Source organism: Erythrolamprus reginae, chromosome 11, assembly GCF_031021105.1.
Source record: "Erythrolamprus reginae isolate rEryReg1 chromosome 11, rEryReg1.hap1, whole genome shotgun sequence".
Taxonomy (NCBI): Eukaryota; Metazoa; Chordata; class Lepidosauria; order Squamata; family Dipsadidae; genus Erythrolamprus; species Erythrolamprus reginae.
Window position 1 is genome coordinate 6372423 of NC_091960.1, and position 17809 is coordinate 6390231.

General features: G+C 45.2%; 2 protein-coding genes across 6 annotated transcripts; one reads left to right on the forward strand and one right to left on the reverse strand.

Annotated features, from left to right (window-relative positions):
• Positions 1 to 442: 442 nt before the first annotated feature.
• Positions 443 to 7635, reverse strand: LOC139174531 (interferon-gamma-inducible GTPase 10-like). 4 transcript variants are annotated; one of them, XM_070764969.1, is made up of 4 exons: positions 7377 to 7432; positions 6099 to 6189; positions 4454 to 5152; positions 443 to 2453 (listed from the first exon to the last, which is right to left on the reverse strand). In XM_070764969.1, exons 3-4 carry the CDS (start codon positions 5143 to 5145, stop codon positions 1298 to 1300), a joined length of 1848 nt encoding a protein of 615 aa, XP_070621070.1. In that variant the 5' UTR covers positions 5146 to 5152; positions 6099 to 6189; positions 7377 to 7432; the 3' UTR covers positions 443 to 1297. The 4 variants fall into 4 exon arrangements, with proteins under 4 accessions (XP_070621070.1, XP_070621068.1, XP_070621067.1 ...); XM_070764967.1 differs by lacking the exon at positions 7377 to 7432 and adding an exon at positions 6621 to 7032; XM_070764966.1 differs by lacking the exon at positions 6099 to 6189 and having other exon boundaries at positions 7377 to 7635.
• LOC139174532 (interferon-inducible GTPase 5-like) lies at positions 6641 to 15039 on the forward strand. 2 transcript variants are annotated; one of them, XM_070764970.1, is made up of 3 exons: positions 6641 to 7006; positions 8844 to 9485; positions 13004 to 15039. In XM_070764970.1, exons 2-3 carry the CDS (start codon positions 8893 to 8895, stop codon positions 14205 to 14207), a joined length of 1797 nt encoding a protein of 598 aa, XP_070621071.1. In that variant the 5' UTR covers positions 6641 to 7006; positions 8844 to 8892; the 3' UTR covers positions 14208 to 15039. The 2 variants fall into 2 exon arrangements, with proteins under 2 accessions (XP_070621071.1, XP_070621072.1); XM_070764971.1 differs by having other exon boundaries at positions 6653 to 7443.
• The last annotated feature ends 2770 nt before the right edge of the window (positions 15040 to 17809 follow it).

A 17809-nucleotide genomic window follows, 5' to 3' on the forward strand; every position in this document is an offset into this window, starting at 1 on the left:
TATTATTACTGTGAGCCGCCCCTAGTCTGCGGAGAGGGGCGGCATACAAATCTGATTAATAAATAAATAAATAATAAATATTTTCTAGTAATAGTCTTGACTTCCCATCTAATAGAGGAGGAAGATTGGATAAGTTGCTATATTAATTCCGACCCAAATACTGGATGTAGTTGTCAGTTACCAAATAGACAATTTTATCCTCCAAATGAGATTCTCCCCAAGCCCCCTGTGGTCAGAGAAACCACAGTGGTCTTGCATCACTGAATACTATTTGCTTCAGTCATGCTGGGCAAATATTTCGTAAGGGGAATTTGGAATTTTGATCCCGCACTGCCTGGCAGGTCAAATTAAGATAAACAATTTTTTTAAAAAAAATAGGGCCTGACGGAGGGTGAAGATTTTAAAAACCCAGCGAGTTGCATACTATAAACGAGGACGATGATCAAAATAAGAACAGCTGTTTTAATTGGTCATGCAGCAAATCGCAAAATAAACAACCGTTTTTCAATTAACTTGTAGCATGGCTAAATGTATGTTGTGTAGAATTTTTCATTGCAGTTTGCATCCTGAAGACAATCTATCCATGTTTTTAGTAACTCTGTAACACGACCTACTTCCAGGACAAACAAATGGAAACAATGACTATTTTAAGCTATAGAATTAGAATTCTCCTGGGCAGAAGACACCTCCCTTTTTAAGCCTGTGTAACTTCTGGGGAATTCAAAGAGGTTTTAGGCACAAGCTGTGCTTTCCTGAACAGGTCAAACTCTAAAGCCTGTCCGAGGATGAAATGTGTTTGCTCTCTCTCCCCCCACAACCCCCGAAAACAAACTTAACTTTCCACTATATAAGTCTGGTGCTGTAAGCCAAGATCCTAGCAAGTAAGCAAGCAAGAATTTGATTTCTCTGTAATAGGAACTGTTTTTAAATTTAAAAAAAGTCTCACCAGTATTTCTCAACCGTACCAAGTTTTAAAATGCAGGGACTTGCAACCCCCAGAATTCCCCAGTCAATCGTGCCACACATTTTAAAAAGTTGTCGGGGTTGAGAGAGACTGCAATGTGTGTATGAGCACTGCAAAGGGGTACAGGCTTTTAGCAATGGTTTTCCATTCCTTACTTTCTACATTTCTACAGCCAAATCTTGCTGGGCCCTTTCCAAAAAACGCCACCATCGCCGCCGCCACAGGACACTATGCCAAACAATCTTTGCTCTTGCATCACCGTGTCCTGTTGCAGAGAGGTTGTTGGCCTTCCTTCTCTCCTCCCACCCACAAATCCAATCTATCCCTCCACCTCTAGTCCTCCGAGAAGGCGGCGAGCAGCACCCTCTCTGCATCTTCCGACAGTTCCACTACAGCTTGTTTCAGCAGGTTGTAAATATTCTCCACCGAGATCATGGCCTCCTCCACTTTCGTTCCTTGGCCCCAGGACGGCACGTAGCTCCACGCCCAGCTGCTCCACGAGGGAGACTTAACTATGAGGGGGAGGACCTCGGCGGGTTGCATCGGCCGGGCGAAACGGCTCTGGATCCCTTCCTGAAGCCGTCGGGCTGCTTTGCCAGTACACCTGGCTGTGTTCGCGACGGACGCTTGATTCAGACCCAGTTCGATGCAGAAGCTGGCGATGATGTCCAGGAGCTGATTCGCCACAGTCTCGTTGAGATTGTCCACGGCGGAGAGGCCAACTTGCAAGGTCTTCTGCCACACGTCCTTCATCAGCTTTTTGCTCTTCAACCTCACCAGCTGGAAGACGACCCTCAGGATCGCTCCCCTCAGTGCCTTCCTCTTCAACTCGAAAGCCCGTTTCTGGAGTTCTTCCCGAAGGAGAGGGAGGTCGTAGGCTTCCGCCATGAAAGAGGAGACCAGGAAGACTGGACAGTTGACGCCATCGTTCTTCAGAGCTTCTACGCAGTTCTTGCGGATCTGTTCCTGACGTTTCTCCTTCACGTCGGGTTGAGACTCCACATCTACGTCTATCTTGTTCCTCACAAAGAAAAACTCTTTCCCTTCCGAAGCAATCGTCTTGGCCAGGCAGCTGTGGATGTGCTTGTAGCGCTCTGAGGCCACCAGCAAAAAGGCGCTGTATCGGCTGAGGTCCAGGCCCTTCACATCATCCTCCGTCAATCCTACTCCTGGCAAGTCCCAAAGGAACATGTTAGGGACTGATGGGAATGGGTAGGCTGTGGCTGTCTTGGTGGTCTCGGCCACACCAGTAGGGGCTGCCCCAATCTCTTCAGAGCCTACCCTCCTCAGTGCATTGATCAAAGAGGAATTTCCCGACCCTGTTTCCCCAATCAGAGCTACATTCAGATGGATTTGGGTGGGATTGGCCAGCGTAGTCTGGATTATTTCGGGGACTTCAGCCAAGGTTCTAAACTTGGAAATCTCAAACAGGTTCTGGACCAGCTTTTGACTCACTGCGTGGATGTCCTTCAGATTTCCCTCATGGTGCCTAGAAAGAACCAAGAGCAGAAATATTACTGTAAACATAAACACATTACCTTCCTGAAGTCATTGGTTGCGTCAAAGATGATACACAGGGTGGATTCAATTGAAATCATGAATTAAATCTCTATTTAAAAAGGCTTGATTTTAAATCAACTCTATTGATTTTAAATTTTAAAAAATCCAATTTTTAATACTTTTTAAAAACAGTAACGATGACATGATTTACCACTTAGTAACCACTTTGCAGCTCATTTAATAACAGCTGCCAATCAACCGTGGTTCCTAAGCAAGGATGCTAAAGAAAGTCAGTGTGTGAAAGTAGTACTGAGTAATAGGAACTTTCTTTGATAGTGCAACACCTTGGTCTCTTCAGCCTTGAAAGCCAGCGTTTAAGAGGCGATTTGATTGAAGTGTATAAAATCATGCATGGATAGAGAAAAATTATTTATCACACAATACTAGGACAAGGGGGCCCTCCAAAAAGCTCATAAGTAAGAAAGTGAGGACAAACAAAGGGAAATATTTCTCCACCCAGAGGGTCCTTGGTTTATGGAATTCACTTCCAGAAGAGGTCATGACAACTGTCAGCCTGGATAGCTTCAAGGCAGGATTAGACAGATTCATGGATGCAAAGTGTATCATAGGTGTTATTGAAACAGATGTCCAAGTGCCTCTTCTGTGTTGGTTGAGGCAGGCAGGGTTCCCTTGGGTACCATTTGTTGGGGGTCAAGGGAAAGGGAGGGTTTTGCCTTCTCTTTCTGCTCAAGATCCCCATGGATAATTGGTGGGGCCACTGTGAGACACAGAATGCTGGACTCGATGGTCTTTGGTCCGATTCAGCCTGGCTCTTCTTAGGTTCAAAGGTGCCTCTGCAAAATTTCTATCTCGTGACGTTGAAACTCTGCAGAGCTGATGGGGTTTTGCGGCCCCGTCGGCAGGAGTTCTCCCCTCCTCACTTCAGTCTTTCATTCCCCTACAGAGGCTCAACCATCTTAGGAGCCTCACATCTTTGTAAATTCTCCTCGTATCTCTAAATGGGTTATTTCTTTGGCAGCGGTGGGGGAATCACCCGACAAATTTGTCGACTATGAACTACCGGACTCTGTTGTTTCTTCCCCCGATCCCAAAATCTTCAACCTTACATTATCTACAATAGACCTCTCCCCTTTTCTAAGAGGTCTGTAAGGGGCATGCATAAGTGGACCTTTGTGCCTACTGTTCTTGCCCTAATGTCTTTTTATCTTTTCTATCTCTACTTTATACTTATGCGCCTCTATGTTGGTTGAGAGAGGCAGGATTCCCTGGGGGTCAAGGGAAATGGAGGGTTTTGCCTTCTCTTTCTGCTCAAGATCCCCATGGACAATTGGTGGGCCACTGTGAGACACAGAATGCTGGACTCGATGGGCTTTGGCCCGATTCAGCCTGGCTCTACTTATGTTCTCAAGTGTTCTGTTTTGGCATGTTTATTTGAGTTCCATATAGAAAACTAAGGAAAAAAGGACATTAGCTCGACTAAACAATGTCGGTTGGCGGGCCCCAGGGGAAGAGCCTTCTCTGTGGCGGCTCCGACTTTCTGGAACCAGCTCCCCCCAGAGATTAGAACTGCCCCTACCCTCCTCGCCTTTCGCAAACTCCTTAAAACCCACCTTTGTCGTCAGGCATGGGGGAACTGAAATATCTCCCCCGGGCCTATACAATTTATGTATGGTATGCTTGTGTGTATGTCTGTTTAATAATGGGGTTTTTAATATTTTATATTGTAAATTATTAGATTTGTTATAAACTGTTTTTATTGTGTTGTGAGCCGCCCCGAGTCTACGGAGAGGGGCGGCATACAAATCTAATAAATAATAATAATAATAATAATAATAATAATAATAATAATAATAATAATAATAATAATAATGTTAAAGGACAGAATGGCATTTTTACATCTTTTTCCAACCCTGGAAGAAAAATCAAAACGCTCAAATCTAAGTCAGACCCTCCTTGACCCCCTTTTACCTTTTCAAGTTTAGCGCTTCTCTTTCCAAAGTATCCTCGAACCAAGCAAAATCGTATCTCTCTGTCTGCAGCCCAGACACCAGGAAGATCTCCTTGGTCTCCAAACCATCCTTGGCCAACGTCTCGGTCAACGCCTTCCGGATTTGGTTCATCTGCTGCGCAGAGTTGTGCCTGCATTGAAGGCACCTTCTGGCTGTGTGTAAATCTAGGTCAATCTTGGTGCGAACCACAAAGACAGCTTTCTTTTTCTGCTTGATGGCCTTAAGGACTTGAAGATGGACGTCTCTCAACCCCCCGGTTCCCACCACTATCACAAAGCAGCTGAACTGCTGAAGGTCACCCAGCTTCTTGAGATAGGCAGCCGGGTTCTCAGTGGCCTCAAAGCCAGGTAGATCATGCAAGACAAGGTGAGGGAAGGTGGGATGGACGTGGACCTCTGCAGACTGTGTGAGCCGTTGAGCTTCCCGGAAGTAAGCAGTGAGGTTTGTCACTGGGCGGGGCTTGCTCAGGAGTGCTTCAATCAGCACGGTCACACCTGCGCGGCGCTCTCCTAGGATCCCGACCTGGATCTTCAGGTTCAAAAAATCCAGCAGTTCCTGGGTTTGAGAAGCAGCTGCGAAGGAGTTCTGGGCCAGGAAAATAGCCTTGTGGGTTCTCAACTCTGCTTCATCTATATAGGGAAAGTTATCCATGGCTGAGCTGCAGGAAGAGAAAAGAGGAGGTGAGTGTGGCCCAGGCAGGAACTTTCCGATGGGAATCCAGGCTTCACGCAACCACCTGAAAAATCATGCATTGCAGGGTTTATCTATCTATCATTCTATCTCTCTAATCTATCCATCCATCCATCCATCTATCTAATCTATCCATCCATCCATCCATCCCTCTCTCTCTCTCTATCTCTCTCTCTATCTATCTAATCCATCCATCCATCCATCCATCCATCCATCCATCCATCCATCTATCTATCATCTACCTACCTACCTAACCACCCACCTATCCATCTACCCATTTATCCATCTATCCTATCTATCTATCTATCTATCTATCTATCTATCTATCTATCTATCTATCTATCTATCTATCCATCCTATCTATCATCTACCTACCTAACCACCCACCCACCCATCTATCCATCTACCCATTTATCTATCTATCTATCTATCTATCTATCTATCTATCTATCTATCTATCTATCTATCATCTACCTACCTACCTACCTAACCACCCACCTATCCATCTACCCATTTATCCATCTATCCTATCTATCTATCTATCTATCTATCTATCTATCTATCTATCTATCTATCTATCTATCTATCTATCTATCTATCTATCTATCTATCCATCCTATCTATCATCTACCTACCTAACCACCCACCCACCCATCTATCCATCTACCCATTTATCTATCTATCTATCTATCTATCTATCTATCTATCTATCTATCTATCTATCTATCTATCTATCTATCTATCTATCTATCTATCTATCACCTATCTCTCTCTCTCTATCTATCATCTACCTACCTACCTACCCATCTATCCATCCATCCATCTATCTATCTATCTAATCTATCTATCCATCTATCCTATCTGTCAGTCAGTCACTCTGTCTATCATATCTATCTATCTACCTACCTACCTACCTATCCAAGGTCCCTTCCAGGAGGCAGTCAGCTGCTGTGGCCTAGAGGTGGGAAGCTCTTGCCTTGCAACCAGGAGATTGTGAGTTCAATCCTAGGTAGAGGAAAATGTAAGGCCTTCTGTTTAGGTGAGAAGGGGGGGATTGGATGGGGGGCTGGACCAGATGACCTCCAAGGTCCAGGGGGGTGGTCAGCTGCTGTGGCCTAGAGGTTGAGCTCTTGCCTCGAGATCAGGAGGTAGTGAGTTCAATCCTAGGTAGCCCCCCAGTCTTCGGAGAGGGGCGGCATACAAGTCTAATAAATTATCATCATCATCATCATCATCATCATTATCATCATTAGTAGTAGACGTAGGCAGGGTGGGTCCGACTAGATGACTTCCAAAGTCCTTCCCGACTCTGTTAATCTGTTAAAGGTCGGGGATTCTCCCCCTTCGGCCTTTACAGGGGACTCCCCCGCCCTCCTGGAATCCCCCCACCTCTTTTTGGCCACTTCCCCGGGATTTGCGGGTTAAGAGCCGCTCACCTGTCCGCGGAAAAAAGGCCAGGAGGGGAGATCCGAGGCCGGCAAACAATAATAAGCCTAGGGCGGTGGCCGTCCTTCCCTCCACTCCCACGTTCCCGCGCAAGCAGGCCCGTGCGCGCGATCCAGAAGCCACTTTAAGGCACCTTCGCTGCGCGTCCCGGTTCCTCTGCGCCGCAAAAACCGCCCCTTCTCTGACGCGGCCGGGGTGTGTATGTGTGTGTGAGGAGAGCTGGGTAACGAAAGCTGCCGGCCGGAGGAGGAGAAGCGAGCGAAGGAAGAAAGGGGGGCGGCTCGGTCTCTCTGAGGCCCCGGAAATCTGGCTTGGCCCGCGCCGGACGCGCGGCCTCTGCTCTCTGCGGCCTTGTAGGCCCGAGCCACCTGGCAAGGTAGGTGGGGAGGAAGGGCGGGGTTGCGACGGCCGGATACCCCCCCCCCAAAAATGAGACCGCCCACTTGGCTACAACCCCCCCCCCCCAACCCAGAAGGCAAAGTGGGCTCTTCTACGACTTGTGGACTTCAACTCCCAGAATTCCTGAGCCAATCCTGGTAGCTCAGGAATTCTGGGAGTTGAAGTTCACATGTCGTAGAAGAGCCGACTTTGCCTAGCCCTGGCCCAACCGGAGTCGAGCGTCTTTCTAGCAAACAAGGATTGCTGAACCGTCAGAATCTGGACAGCTCCATATATACACACACACCCAGCGCTCTCGGGAGCCCCACAAACAAGGCCGGGGTCTTCCCGGCATCCCCCCGGCTTACCTGGCCAGGTACAGAACAACAGGGTTTCCCTCTGGCTTGGCGACTCTTGGTTCCCGGAACTGCCCAGGTGAGCGTGCAAAGTCAGGAAGAAACAAACAAACAAACACACACACAAAGACACACCCCAGCCACTCTGGTCCAGCTGCTGAAACAACCAGGCTAGAAACCAGGAAATGGAGAATCCTAGTTTGATCGGAAAGCTGGCTGGATAGATTTTGGGCTGTTTATTTTGCGTATGGCACATCATAAGTAGACTGGCAATAGAAATGAAAGTTTCAACTAGATGAGTGAAATAATGTTTGTTTGTTTAGAAACATAGAAACATAGAAGTCTGACGGCAGAAAAAGACCTCATGGTCCATCTAGTCTGCCCTTATACTATTTTCTGTATTTTATCTTAGGATGGAGATATGTTTATCCCAGGCATGTTTAAATTCAGTTAAGGGGACACAATCTGAAGTTAGTTGGGGGAAAGATCAAAGGCAACATGAGAAAATATTATTTTACTGAAAGAGTAGTAGATCCTTGGAACAAACTTCCAGCAGACGTGGTTGGTAAATCCACAGTAACCGAATTTAAACATGCCTGGGATAAACATATATCCATTGTAAGATAAAATACAGGAAATAGTATAAGGGAAGACTAGATGGACCATGAGGTCTTTTTCTGCCGTCAGTCTTCTATGTTTCGTTGTTGTTGTTGTTGTTGTTGTTGTTGTTGTTACTGTAATGTAATGTAATATATAAGATTAGATTAGATTAGATTAGAATAAAATATAAACAGTTTTCCCCCGAATGCCATAAATCTGCTAAACAAATAATTGTTTAGTCTAAAACAATAATAAATAATAAAATGTTTAAATAATAATAGTCTGCACTACTGTTACTACTAGGTTTTTTTCTCAATATTCCTATCACCCATTTCCTCCCACTTATGACTGTATGACTGTAACTTGTTGCTTGTATCCTTAAGATTTTTATTAATATTGATTGTTTTCTCATTGCTTATTTGACCCCTATGACAATCATTAAGTGCTGGACCTCATGATTCTTGACAAATGTATATTTTCTTTTATGTACACTGAGAGCAAATGCACCAAAGACAAATACCTTGTGTGTCCAATCACACTTGGCCAATGAAGAATTCTGTTCTATTCTATTCTATTCTATTCTATTCTATTCTAGTCTATAAATAGAATATAAATAGAATATAAATAGAATAGAACAGAACAGTCCATAGCTGGGGCAGAACAGGGAGGTGAAAATATACCCATACCAAGTTTTATGGGCATGCAGTAAAAATAAACGAAATTATTATTATCTTTGTGCTCTCGGCCTGCGGCCAATTGTATTTGATTCGATACTTGGTATCTGCGCTACTTAAAATGTAGCCAAGCTTAGGATTTGATTTTAGCTTTAAAAAAGGGAGTTTTTGCCCCTCTCTGACAATTGTCTTCCCTTCTTTAAAGGTTTACAGCCTGCTCAGAAGAAAAGTTAATCTCTTTGTCGACACCAAACATGTCCGCAAAAATCTCTCCAAATTCTGCTCCGGGTTCCCCCGATTGCGGCGACGTTTCTATCATCTTTGTGGGAAAATCCGGCGTCGGCAAATCGGCTCTCCTTAACGCCGCCCGAGAGATGACTGAAGATGATGCCGGATCAGCCCCCGTGGGGGTTCCGGTGAAATCGGAAAAGCCCATCATGTACCCCGACCCGACTTATAATAATTTACTGCTGTGGGAGCGGTCGATGGAGGGTGAGGGCCACGCGGATCAATGGATGAGAGAAGCCGACCTGATTGTGTTGGTGACTGATGACAGGTTTGACGATTCTCACGGCCGCCTTGTTTTGGAAGCCCGCCAAGCTGGCAAAAAGGTCTATTTTGCCCGGACCAAGGCCGATTTGGAACTTCACACTCTCAAGCGGTTGATGGGGCAGCGTTACGATCGGTCGGAAGTCCTCCGGGCCCTTCGCGAGGCGTGTACGGAATCCCTGGGGATCCTCTCTCTTGTGGATCCTTATGTATACCTGATCTCTGCTTTTGAGCCTGGCACCCTGGATTGCCCCCAGCTGCGGGAAGACCTGCTGAAGGACCTGCACCAGTACGAAAGGTTGGTATGTGTTGTGGTTAGCTCTGGCCCAGCTCCTGCCCCAAGGGCTGTGGGTGTGCGGGAGACATCCACATGCTGCAGGCCTGTTTTGCCCCTGGTGGAATCTGATGATGAAGGCTCCTCTGACCAAGAAGACATGAGTGACAGGGAGGAGGAGAGTGTGGCAGACAGCTCAGAAGGAGATCAATTATCTAGCTCCTCCTTGGATTCAGAACAAGAGTTAATGATACAGCCACGCATGCGGAGAGCGATGCATAGGCAACAACAACTGAGATTATTATCATAGAAAATGAGGCCACCTGTGGTTGGGTGGGGCTGTGGTCATTAGTGAGGCTGCTATAAAAGCAGCCTGTGGGTTTGGCCATTGTGGAGGATTATCTGATCGTTGTGTTTCGTGACTGCTTTGCTGCGTTTGGCCTTTTGTGTGCTGATTTTCCCCCGCTTTGAAACTAAACCAGAGCAAAGGGTGTTTCACTTTGTGAAAGAAGAAGGACTGTGAATTGCCTCGCAGCTGCAAGCTAAGTATCACAGAATTGATAAGGGACTTGTACCAATTACCAGTTTGTTTGGAGACCAGTGCTCTTTGCTATACCAAAAGAGGGCTTGGTTTAAGTGAATTTTCATTATAAAGAACATTGTTTTGAATTTTCAAACGTGTGCGTGTCTGAAATTTGTACCTGTGAATTTTTGGGAGGAGTCTATCAGAGAGCCCAACAGAACAGTATGGCAGCTTGGCAGCGAATACCGGTGGTCCTCGGCTTATGACCATGACCGAGCCTGACATTTCTGTCGTTCAGCGAGACATTTGTTAAGTGAGGTTTGCCCAGCGATGGGCTATGAGCCAGAACACTAAATTGTGCTCACTGATGCGGCTCGTATGTTCTTGCGGGACCAGCGCGATTTTGCTGCTGCACCTGTGGAGGTAGTGAAATCACACACGGAGCCGCAGGTAAAACCTCGCTGAAACACGGGTGCAATTTTGCTACCTTCAGAGGCAGTGTTCCCTCTAATTTTTTTGGGGGGTGGGCGGAAAAGTATAGTGTCTGAGTGGCAGTGCCTTCGGGACTGGGCGGCACAGAAATAATAAACAAATAAACAAACAAACAAATAAAAAACCCACCCTGTTTTGCCTCAGAGAATTTCAAAATAAAATACTGTACTGTGTGTCTATAACAGTGAGCTCATAATAGGGCAACTCTATCAATATCCAAATGCCACTTAAATAGTTGAGCTAGTTTCAAACTAGATTTTGATTTTCTTTCTCTCTTCCTTACTCCCATTCTTTTTCTTTCTCTTTTCCTTCCTCTATTTTTTCTATCTGTTTCTCTCTCTTCCTCTCTCTCTCCTTCCCTCTCACTCTTTCCCTCTCGGCTTCTGGGCAGGTTTGGAAAACTCTGAGTTGATGATGATTTTTAAGTGAGCGATTGCTCACTGCTCAGCTTAGAGGGAACTATGTTCACAGGTGCAGCTGCAAAATCGCACTGGTCCTGCAAGAACTTATGAGCCGCGGCGGTGAGCGCAATTTAGCGTTCCGGCTCATAGCCCACTGCTGGGTTTGCCCCATTTTTATGAACTTTCTTGCCCCAGTTGCTAAGTGAATCACTGTTAAGTTAGTAACACGGTTACTGGCCTTTTGGTGGTGCTTAAGGAGGCTTTGGCAGTCCAAAGCGAACAAAGCATTTTCCTTTTTCTGGGCGCTTGGACAGGGAATAAACCTCTGCCAGCGCCCAGAGAAAAGAAACGCTCCCTTCGTTCTGGGCAGGCAAGGAGTCACTGCAGCGAAGGAAAGGCGCCGGCTACAAAGCGAGTGGAGGTGTCTGCGCCTCCTCACTGCCTTAGAGTCCTTCTTTTTTTAAAAAAAAAAAAGTCTTAAAGTTTTGGATTATTTTGATTCCCCTCACCTCGCCTTCTTCCTTCGGCAGCGATACTCCTCCTCTTCTTCTTCCTCCTCCTTCTCCCACCCAAATTCCGAGCTTTTATTTCTTTCCTAATGGGTTTGCACGCATTATTTGCTTTTACATTGATTCCTGCGGGAAAAATTGCTTTTACTTAAGAACGTTTTTACTTAGGAACCTGGTTACGGAACGAATTAAGTTCTTTTTTTTTTGAATAAACTTTATTGATTTTCTTAAAATTGACACACATACAAATACACACTTAACATAAACTTGGGGTTGCAGATACCCCTCTTGTTCTAGAAGTCAAATTGCGATACAGAAAAAGAATACATTATTAATATCTTAAATCAACATGTTAATTTAAATGAAAAGAAGAAATTTTGTGTAACCTTATAAAGAGAAAAAAAAAATAAACTTCGTATATAAGCAAAATACAAACTCAAAGTTTAAATCCTAACAGTACTTCTATTGTTCACACATAATATTCATTTTTACTTCTTCTTTTTCTCTATCCATATATACACTTTATTCCAAATCACATAAAATTCTGATTCTTCTTGGTTATTTAACCATCGTGTCATCATATCCATTTCAGCGCAGTCTAATATTTTCTTGATAACCTCTTCCTCTCTGGGAATATCTTCCCCTTTCCAATTTTGCGCATATACTATCCTGGCCGCTGTCGTTATATGAATGACTAGATGTAAAATATCTCTTATATTTCTGTTTAGCTATACCCAGTAAGTAAAATTCCGGCGTTTTTTTCTATCTCTTGCATTACTATTTTTTTTTTATTCTTTCTATCACGAATTAAGTTCTTTTTTTTTAAAAAAAAATATTTTTATTGATTTTCAAAAAAGACAAAGACATACAACATTAAACATTTAAGGAGCTACCATTGCTCCACTTATCATAGAAGTCTAACTATTACTGAAATATAAAAAACCTAACTGTAGTCATATCAAAGCAGAAATACCACACATGTTAGTTACATTCTTATTGAATTCAACTCTATTTTTATAATATTAAAGTTATTATTCAAATTTCTTTATATTTTAAGATATTCTATACTTAAACAAAAAAGGGAGGTTATTAGTAATACAGAAGAAAAAGAAAAATGAAAAAATATACACTTCTAAGTTAGTTATGCTATATATTAATTCATTCTATCTTATAATTAACTATTAATACCATTTTTAAAATTCCACCAATCATATACTTTATTCCATATTTTATAAAATTCTGTTTCAGTTTGATTATTTAAACGTTTAGTCATCATATCTAGTTCTGCACATTCTATGATTTTTTTTAAATACTTATGTGTCTTTTGGTATTGTCTTTTCTTTCCATTTCTGTGCAAATACTATTCTTGCCGCAACCATACATGTATTATTAAATAATAAGTTTCTTTTTTATACTTTGTATTTGAAATACCCAATAAAAAAATTCAGGAGATTTTTAAATCTTCTCTTTTTAAGTTCTTAAGTAGAGGCACCACTGTATTTCAAAATTTCCTTTGCATCTGTGTTTTTCCCATTTGGCTTTACCTGTCTGGCCTTGAACTTGAGGTTTTTTTAAATCCATCCACACCTTTCACCGTCCCTCCTATCCTTTCCACAGGCTGCAGAAGCCCACCCGCCTTGGCTTCGAGGAGTTCAGCGAAAAGGAGATTGCCGAGATCCAGGAAGCCTACGAACTTGGGGGCCTTTCCGAGGTGGTGACCCGAATCCAGGGCAGTTTGGAAGCCATCTGGAACGCCCAGCTGGACATTGCCATCACAGGAGAATCGGGCGCCGGGAAATCTACCTTTGTTAACGTCTTGAGGGGCATGAGCGATGAAGAGGAAGGGGCGGCCGCAACAGGGGTAACCGAGACCACCATGAAACCCACATCGTATCCTTATCCCGGCCACTCCAACGTCATCCTATGGGATCTCCCCGGGATAGGAACGCCCAACTTCCGGGCGGATGAATACTTAGAAACCGTGGCCTTTTCCCGTTACGATTTCTTCATCATCCTGGCTTCTGAGCGGTTTAAAGAAAACCACGTCCGTTTAGCCCAGGCCATTGTCCAGCAGGGGAAGCAGTTCTACTTCGTACGCACCAAGATAGACAACGATTTGGAGGCCGAGCGGAGGAAGAAGAACCCGCCCAGCGAAGCCGACGTCCTGGAGGTGATCAAAAAGGATTGCCAGAGCAAGCTTGCCAAAGCTGGGCTGACCGATGCCAAGGTCTTCCTTCTCAGCAATTTTTACCTTGACAGGTTTGACTTCCAGGCTTTTGAGGAAACCCTGGAGCAAGAACTGCCCACTCATAAGCAACAAGCTTTCCTCCTGTCTCTGCCCAACGTCTCCACGGTGATCATAGAAAAGAAGAAGAAAGTCCTTAAGCAAGAGATCTGGAAGGTGGCTTTGATTTCTAGCTTGGTAGCTGCCGTCCCTTTGCCGGGCTTGGCCTTCACTTGTGACGTATCCATTTTGCTTAAGAAGTTGTCCAGTTACCGGCAAGATTTTGGCCTCGATGCTGCGTCTTTATCCCGTCTGGCTGAACGGTCCGGGAAACCCATGGAGGTCCTTAGGAAAGAAGTACACAGTTGCCTGGGCCGTAGCATCAACAAGGATGTGGTCATCAGTTTGCTGGGAAAGGCTACCGGAACGGGCCTGATGGTAGCCAACCTTTTCCTCCACCGCTTCCCGATTTTCGGAGCCGTGGCCTCCGGCGGCATCTCTTTCCACACCACCTATTCCATGTTGAGCCAGTGCCTGGAAGAGTTGAGTGCGGACTCCCAACGCGTCCTTATGAAAGCCTGCGGAAGTAGCGTCTGACGGGGCTAAGACGGTTTACCCATCCAACTACAGTTCCCATCGTTCTCAGCCGGCCTGGCTTTTGGCTGCAGTGGACGGACTTTCCTTGTCCCCATTTCTGATCTTCCTTAAATGTTTTTCTTAGTCGTGGAGGCTTCCTTCCTGTAGCTTCTATCCCTAAAAAGCTACTCTTAGCACAAAATCCTGAGGACTAGGAACAAGCTTTGCTTTGGCTTTGATGTTCTGGAGACAGGATGGGCCGCTTTGTCTGAAAAAGGTTCCATCGGCCCTACAGTTATTTATTATTTTAAGCATTGTAATTCTTCCTTTCTTTTCTAATGAGTTTGAATGAAATGTAAGGTTTTAGTGACAAATTGCTGCCCTAGCCTTAGAATGATTAACCAGAAATGTGGAAGAAGGAGGAGTAAAGGAGGGGCACGATATCTAATAATATTTTCCAGAGTTAAATCCAGATGTAAGCCATAGAGTTGTCCAATGGGAAGGCTTGATTGGAGCAGGTTGAATGTAAAATTTCCCTGTTGTGGTGACATTCCCTTGGCTTGCCAGTAGAGGGCGGTGCTGTCTGTTTACTAGAATAAAAAAATACTATAGGTCACATGGCTCACTGGGGAATTCTGGGAATTGAAGTCCACACTTGAGGTTGCAAATCATTGATCTGGAATACAGGTTGAATTGGAATTGGTGTATGTCTGTGGATATATGTGTGTATATGTGTACATCAAATGTATATACAATTGCATGCTGTGCAAAGGATCAAATAAGACCTTCTCTTTTTCCCCCCATGCTGTAGAAACGGTTCACCATTAATAAAAAATATAGTAGAGAAATGCAATAATGTCCGAAATAATTATTTGAAGTGTCATCCTGCATGGACACCATTGGAGCAACTTCTTAAAACTTGTGGTCTTCAACTCTCAGAGTCACCCAGAGAAATCCACAAGACTTGATTGCCAAGTTGCTACGATTGGAGACCCCTGTTCTAGATGATAAACCTCCCAGGGACTAAAATGCGTCCATTTTTCTGATTCCCTGTATTGAGAAATTTAGGTGATTTTGACCAGCCCTAAAGGTCTTGGAATCTGGTGGGATTGGAGAAGACTCCTAGGGAGACATTCTGGCTGGATTCACACAATGTATTTAACCTTACACTCTAGAGTAGAAAATGCACTTGTATTCACCTGTTTCCTCCCAGGAGATTCCTAGAGAGGCCCCATGGAGGCTTCTCCCTGCCTTTTCCGGTTACAGTTTCCTCCCAGGAGATTCCTAGAGAGGCCCCAAGGAGGCTTCTCCCTGCCTTTTCCGGTTACAATTTCCTCCCAGGAGATTCCTAGAGGCCCCATGGAGGCTTCTCCCTGCCTTTTCCGGTCCTGTTTCCTCCCAGGAGATTCCTAGAGAGGCCCCATGGAGGCTTCTCCCTGCCTTTTCCGGTCCTGTTTCCTCCCAGGAGATTCCTAGAGAGGCCCCATGGAGGCTTCTCCCTGCCTTTTCCGGTCCTGTTTCCTCCCAGGAGATTCCTAGAGAGGCCCCATGGAGGCTTCTCCCTGCCTTTTCCGGTCCTGTTTCCTCCCAGGAGATTCCTAGAGAGGCCCCATGGAGGCTTCTCCCTGCCTTTTCCAGTTACAGTTTCCTCCCAGGAGATTCCTAGAGAGGCCCCATGGAGGCTTCTCCCTGCCTTTTCTGGTCCTGTTTCCTCCCAGGAGATTCCTAAAGAGGCCCCACGGAGGCTTCTCCCAGCCTTTTCCGGTTACAGTTTTGGAGGCTCGGGTTTGTAAGTAGAAAATGGTTTTTGAGAAGAGGCAAAAAAATCTTGAACACCTGGTTCTTATCTAGAAAAGTTCGTAAGTAGAGGAGTTCTTAGGTAGAGGTACCACTGTATACTGTGGTCAAGCAAAACCATAGAATGGTTTAACATAATGCCTATTTTTTTAAAATTTACAACTACAGTATTTGAACTGCATGCCTCCTACTCACTAGACTCCTAAGTCACTCTGGTACTTAAGATAGCACGTAGCTTCTTGAACCAAGCTGAATCATAAATGACTTGACATGAACTGTTTTAACCCAGTTGAGTAATGTTATCTGAACCTCAACACCTCAACACCGTATTTTCCCCAAAGCAAGACCCTGTCTTATATTTTTTTTGAACTCTGAAATAAGTGTTTGGCCTTATTGCCATGCACTCAAAAGCCCAATTGGACTTCTTATCTTATTTTGGAGGAAACAGGATAGTTAAAACTTAGGTTTACGGAGAAGGTGCCATCAGGCTAAAATTGATTGATTTATGCTTTAAGAGCCTTCTAGGTGTTATTCTAGAGCAGTGATTTTCAACCTTTTTTGAGCTTTTTTTTAAACATATACAGTGATCCCTCTATTATCGCGAGGGTTCCGTTCCAAGACCCCTCGCGATAATCGATTTTTCGCGATGTAGGGTTGCGGAAGTAAAAACACCATCTGCGCATGCGCGCCATTTTTTCTATGGCCGCGCATGCGTAGATGGTGGAGTTTGTGTTCCCCGCCGCCCACGCAAAGGGGAAACCCCGATTCGGCTCCTCGCTGCTGCTGCGCTACCGAGCAGATCAGCTGCTGGGCGGCCGAAGGAACCTTCCCTGGGTCTTCCCCCTCTTGCTGGCGGGCGGGCGAGCGGCGGGCATCAGCGAGGAGCCGGGGTTTCCCCTTTGCGTGGGCGGCCGGGAAGACCCAGGTTGGGGGTTCGGGGGGGTGCTGGGAAGCCCCCCAGGCCGGCTGCGACCTTTTAAAACAGCCGCGTCGCTTCCCAGCTGAGTCCTGAAGCCAAACACGGAAGTTCGCCTTTGGCGTTTGGCTTCAGGACTCAGCTGGGAAGCGGCGCAGCTGTTTTAAAAGGTCGCAGCCGGCCTGGGGGGCTTCCCAGCACCCCCCCGAACCCGGGTTGGGGGGTTCGGGGGGGTGCTGGGAAGCCCCCCAGGCCGGCTGCGACCTTTTAAAACAGCCGCGCCGCTTCCAGCTGACTCCCGAAGCCAAACCCGGAAGTGGTTTTTTTAAAATTAATTTTTTTTAAAAATCGCGATATAGCGTTTCGCGAAGATCGAGATCGCGAAACTCTAGGGATCACTGTACAATTTTTACATATACAAAATCATGGGGCACATTGAGTGGGGAGAAGTGGGGGGGGGGCTAAAAAACGTTTGGACAAAAAAAATTATCTCTCTCTCTTCCTCCCTTTTGCTCTATTTCTCTCCCTTTTTATCTTCCTTCCTTCCCCCCTCTCTCTATCCCTCTTTCTTTCTCTCTTCCTTCCTCTCTTTTTTGCTCTTTCTATCTCTCCCTCCTTCCCTGCCTATCTTTCTATCTCTCTCTTGCTTTCTTTCTCTCTCTTTCTCTTTCTCTCTTGCTTTCTTTCTCTCTCTCTTTCTCTCTCTCTTGCTTTCTTTCTCTCTCTCTCTTGCTGTCTTTCTCGCTCTCTCTTGCTTTCTTTCTCTTTCTCTTTCTCTCTTGCTTTCTCTCTCTCTCTCTTTCTCTCTTGCTTTCTTTCTCTCTCTCTTTCTCTCTCTTGCTTTCTTTCTCTCTCTCTTTCTCTCTCTCTTGCTTTCTTTCTCTTTCTCTTTCTCTCTTTCTTTCTTTCT

Coding starts and splice junctions, on each gene's coding strand:
- LOC139174531 (XM_070764966.1), bottom strand. CDS start 5,145: ATGGATAACTTTCCCTATATAGATGAAGCAGAGTTGAGAACCCACAAG. Junction 2,454..4,453: donor GAAGCGCTAAACTTGAAAAG/GTAAAAGGGGGT, acceptor GGTTCTTTCTAG/GCACCATGAGGGAAATCTGA.
- LOC139174532 (XM_070764970.1), top strand. CDS start 8,893: ATGTCCGCAAAAATCTCTCCAAATTCTGCTCCGGGTTCCCCCGATTGC. Junction 9,486..13,003: donor GACCTGCACCAGTACGAAAG/GTTGGTATGTGT, acceptor TCCTTTCCACAG/GCTGCAGAAGCCCACCCGCC.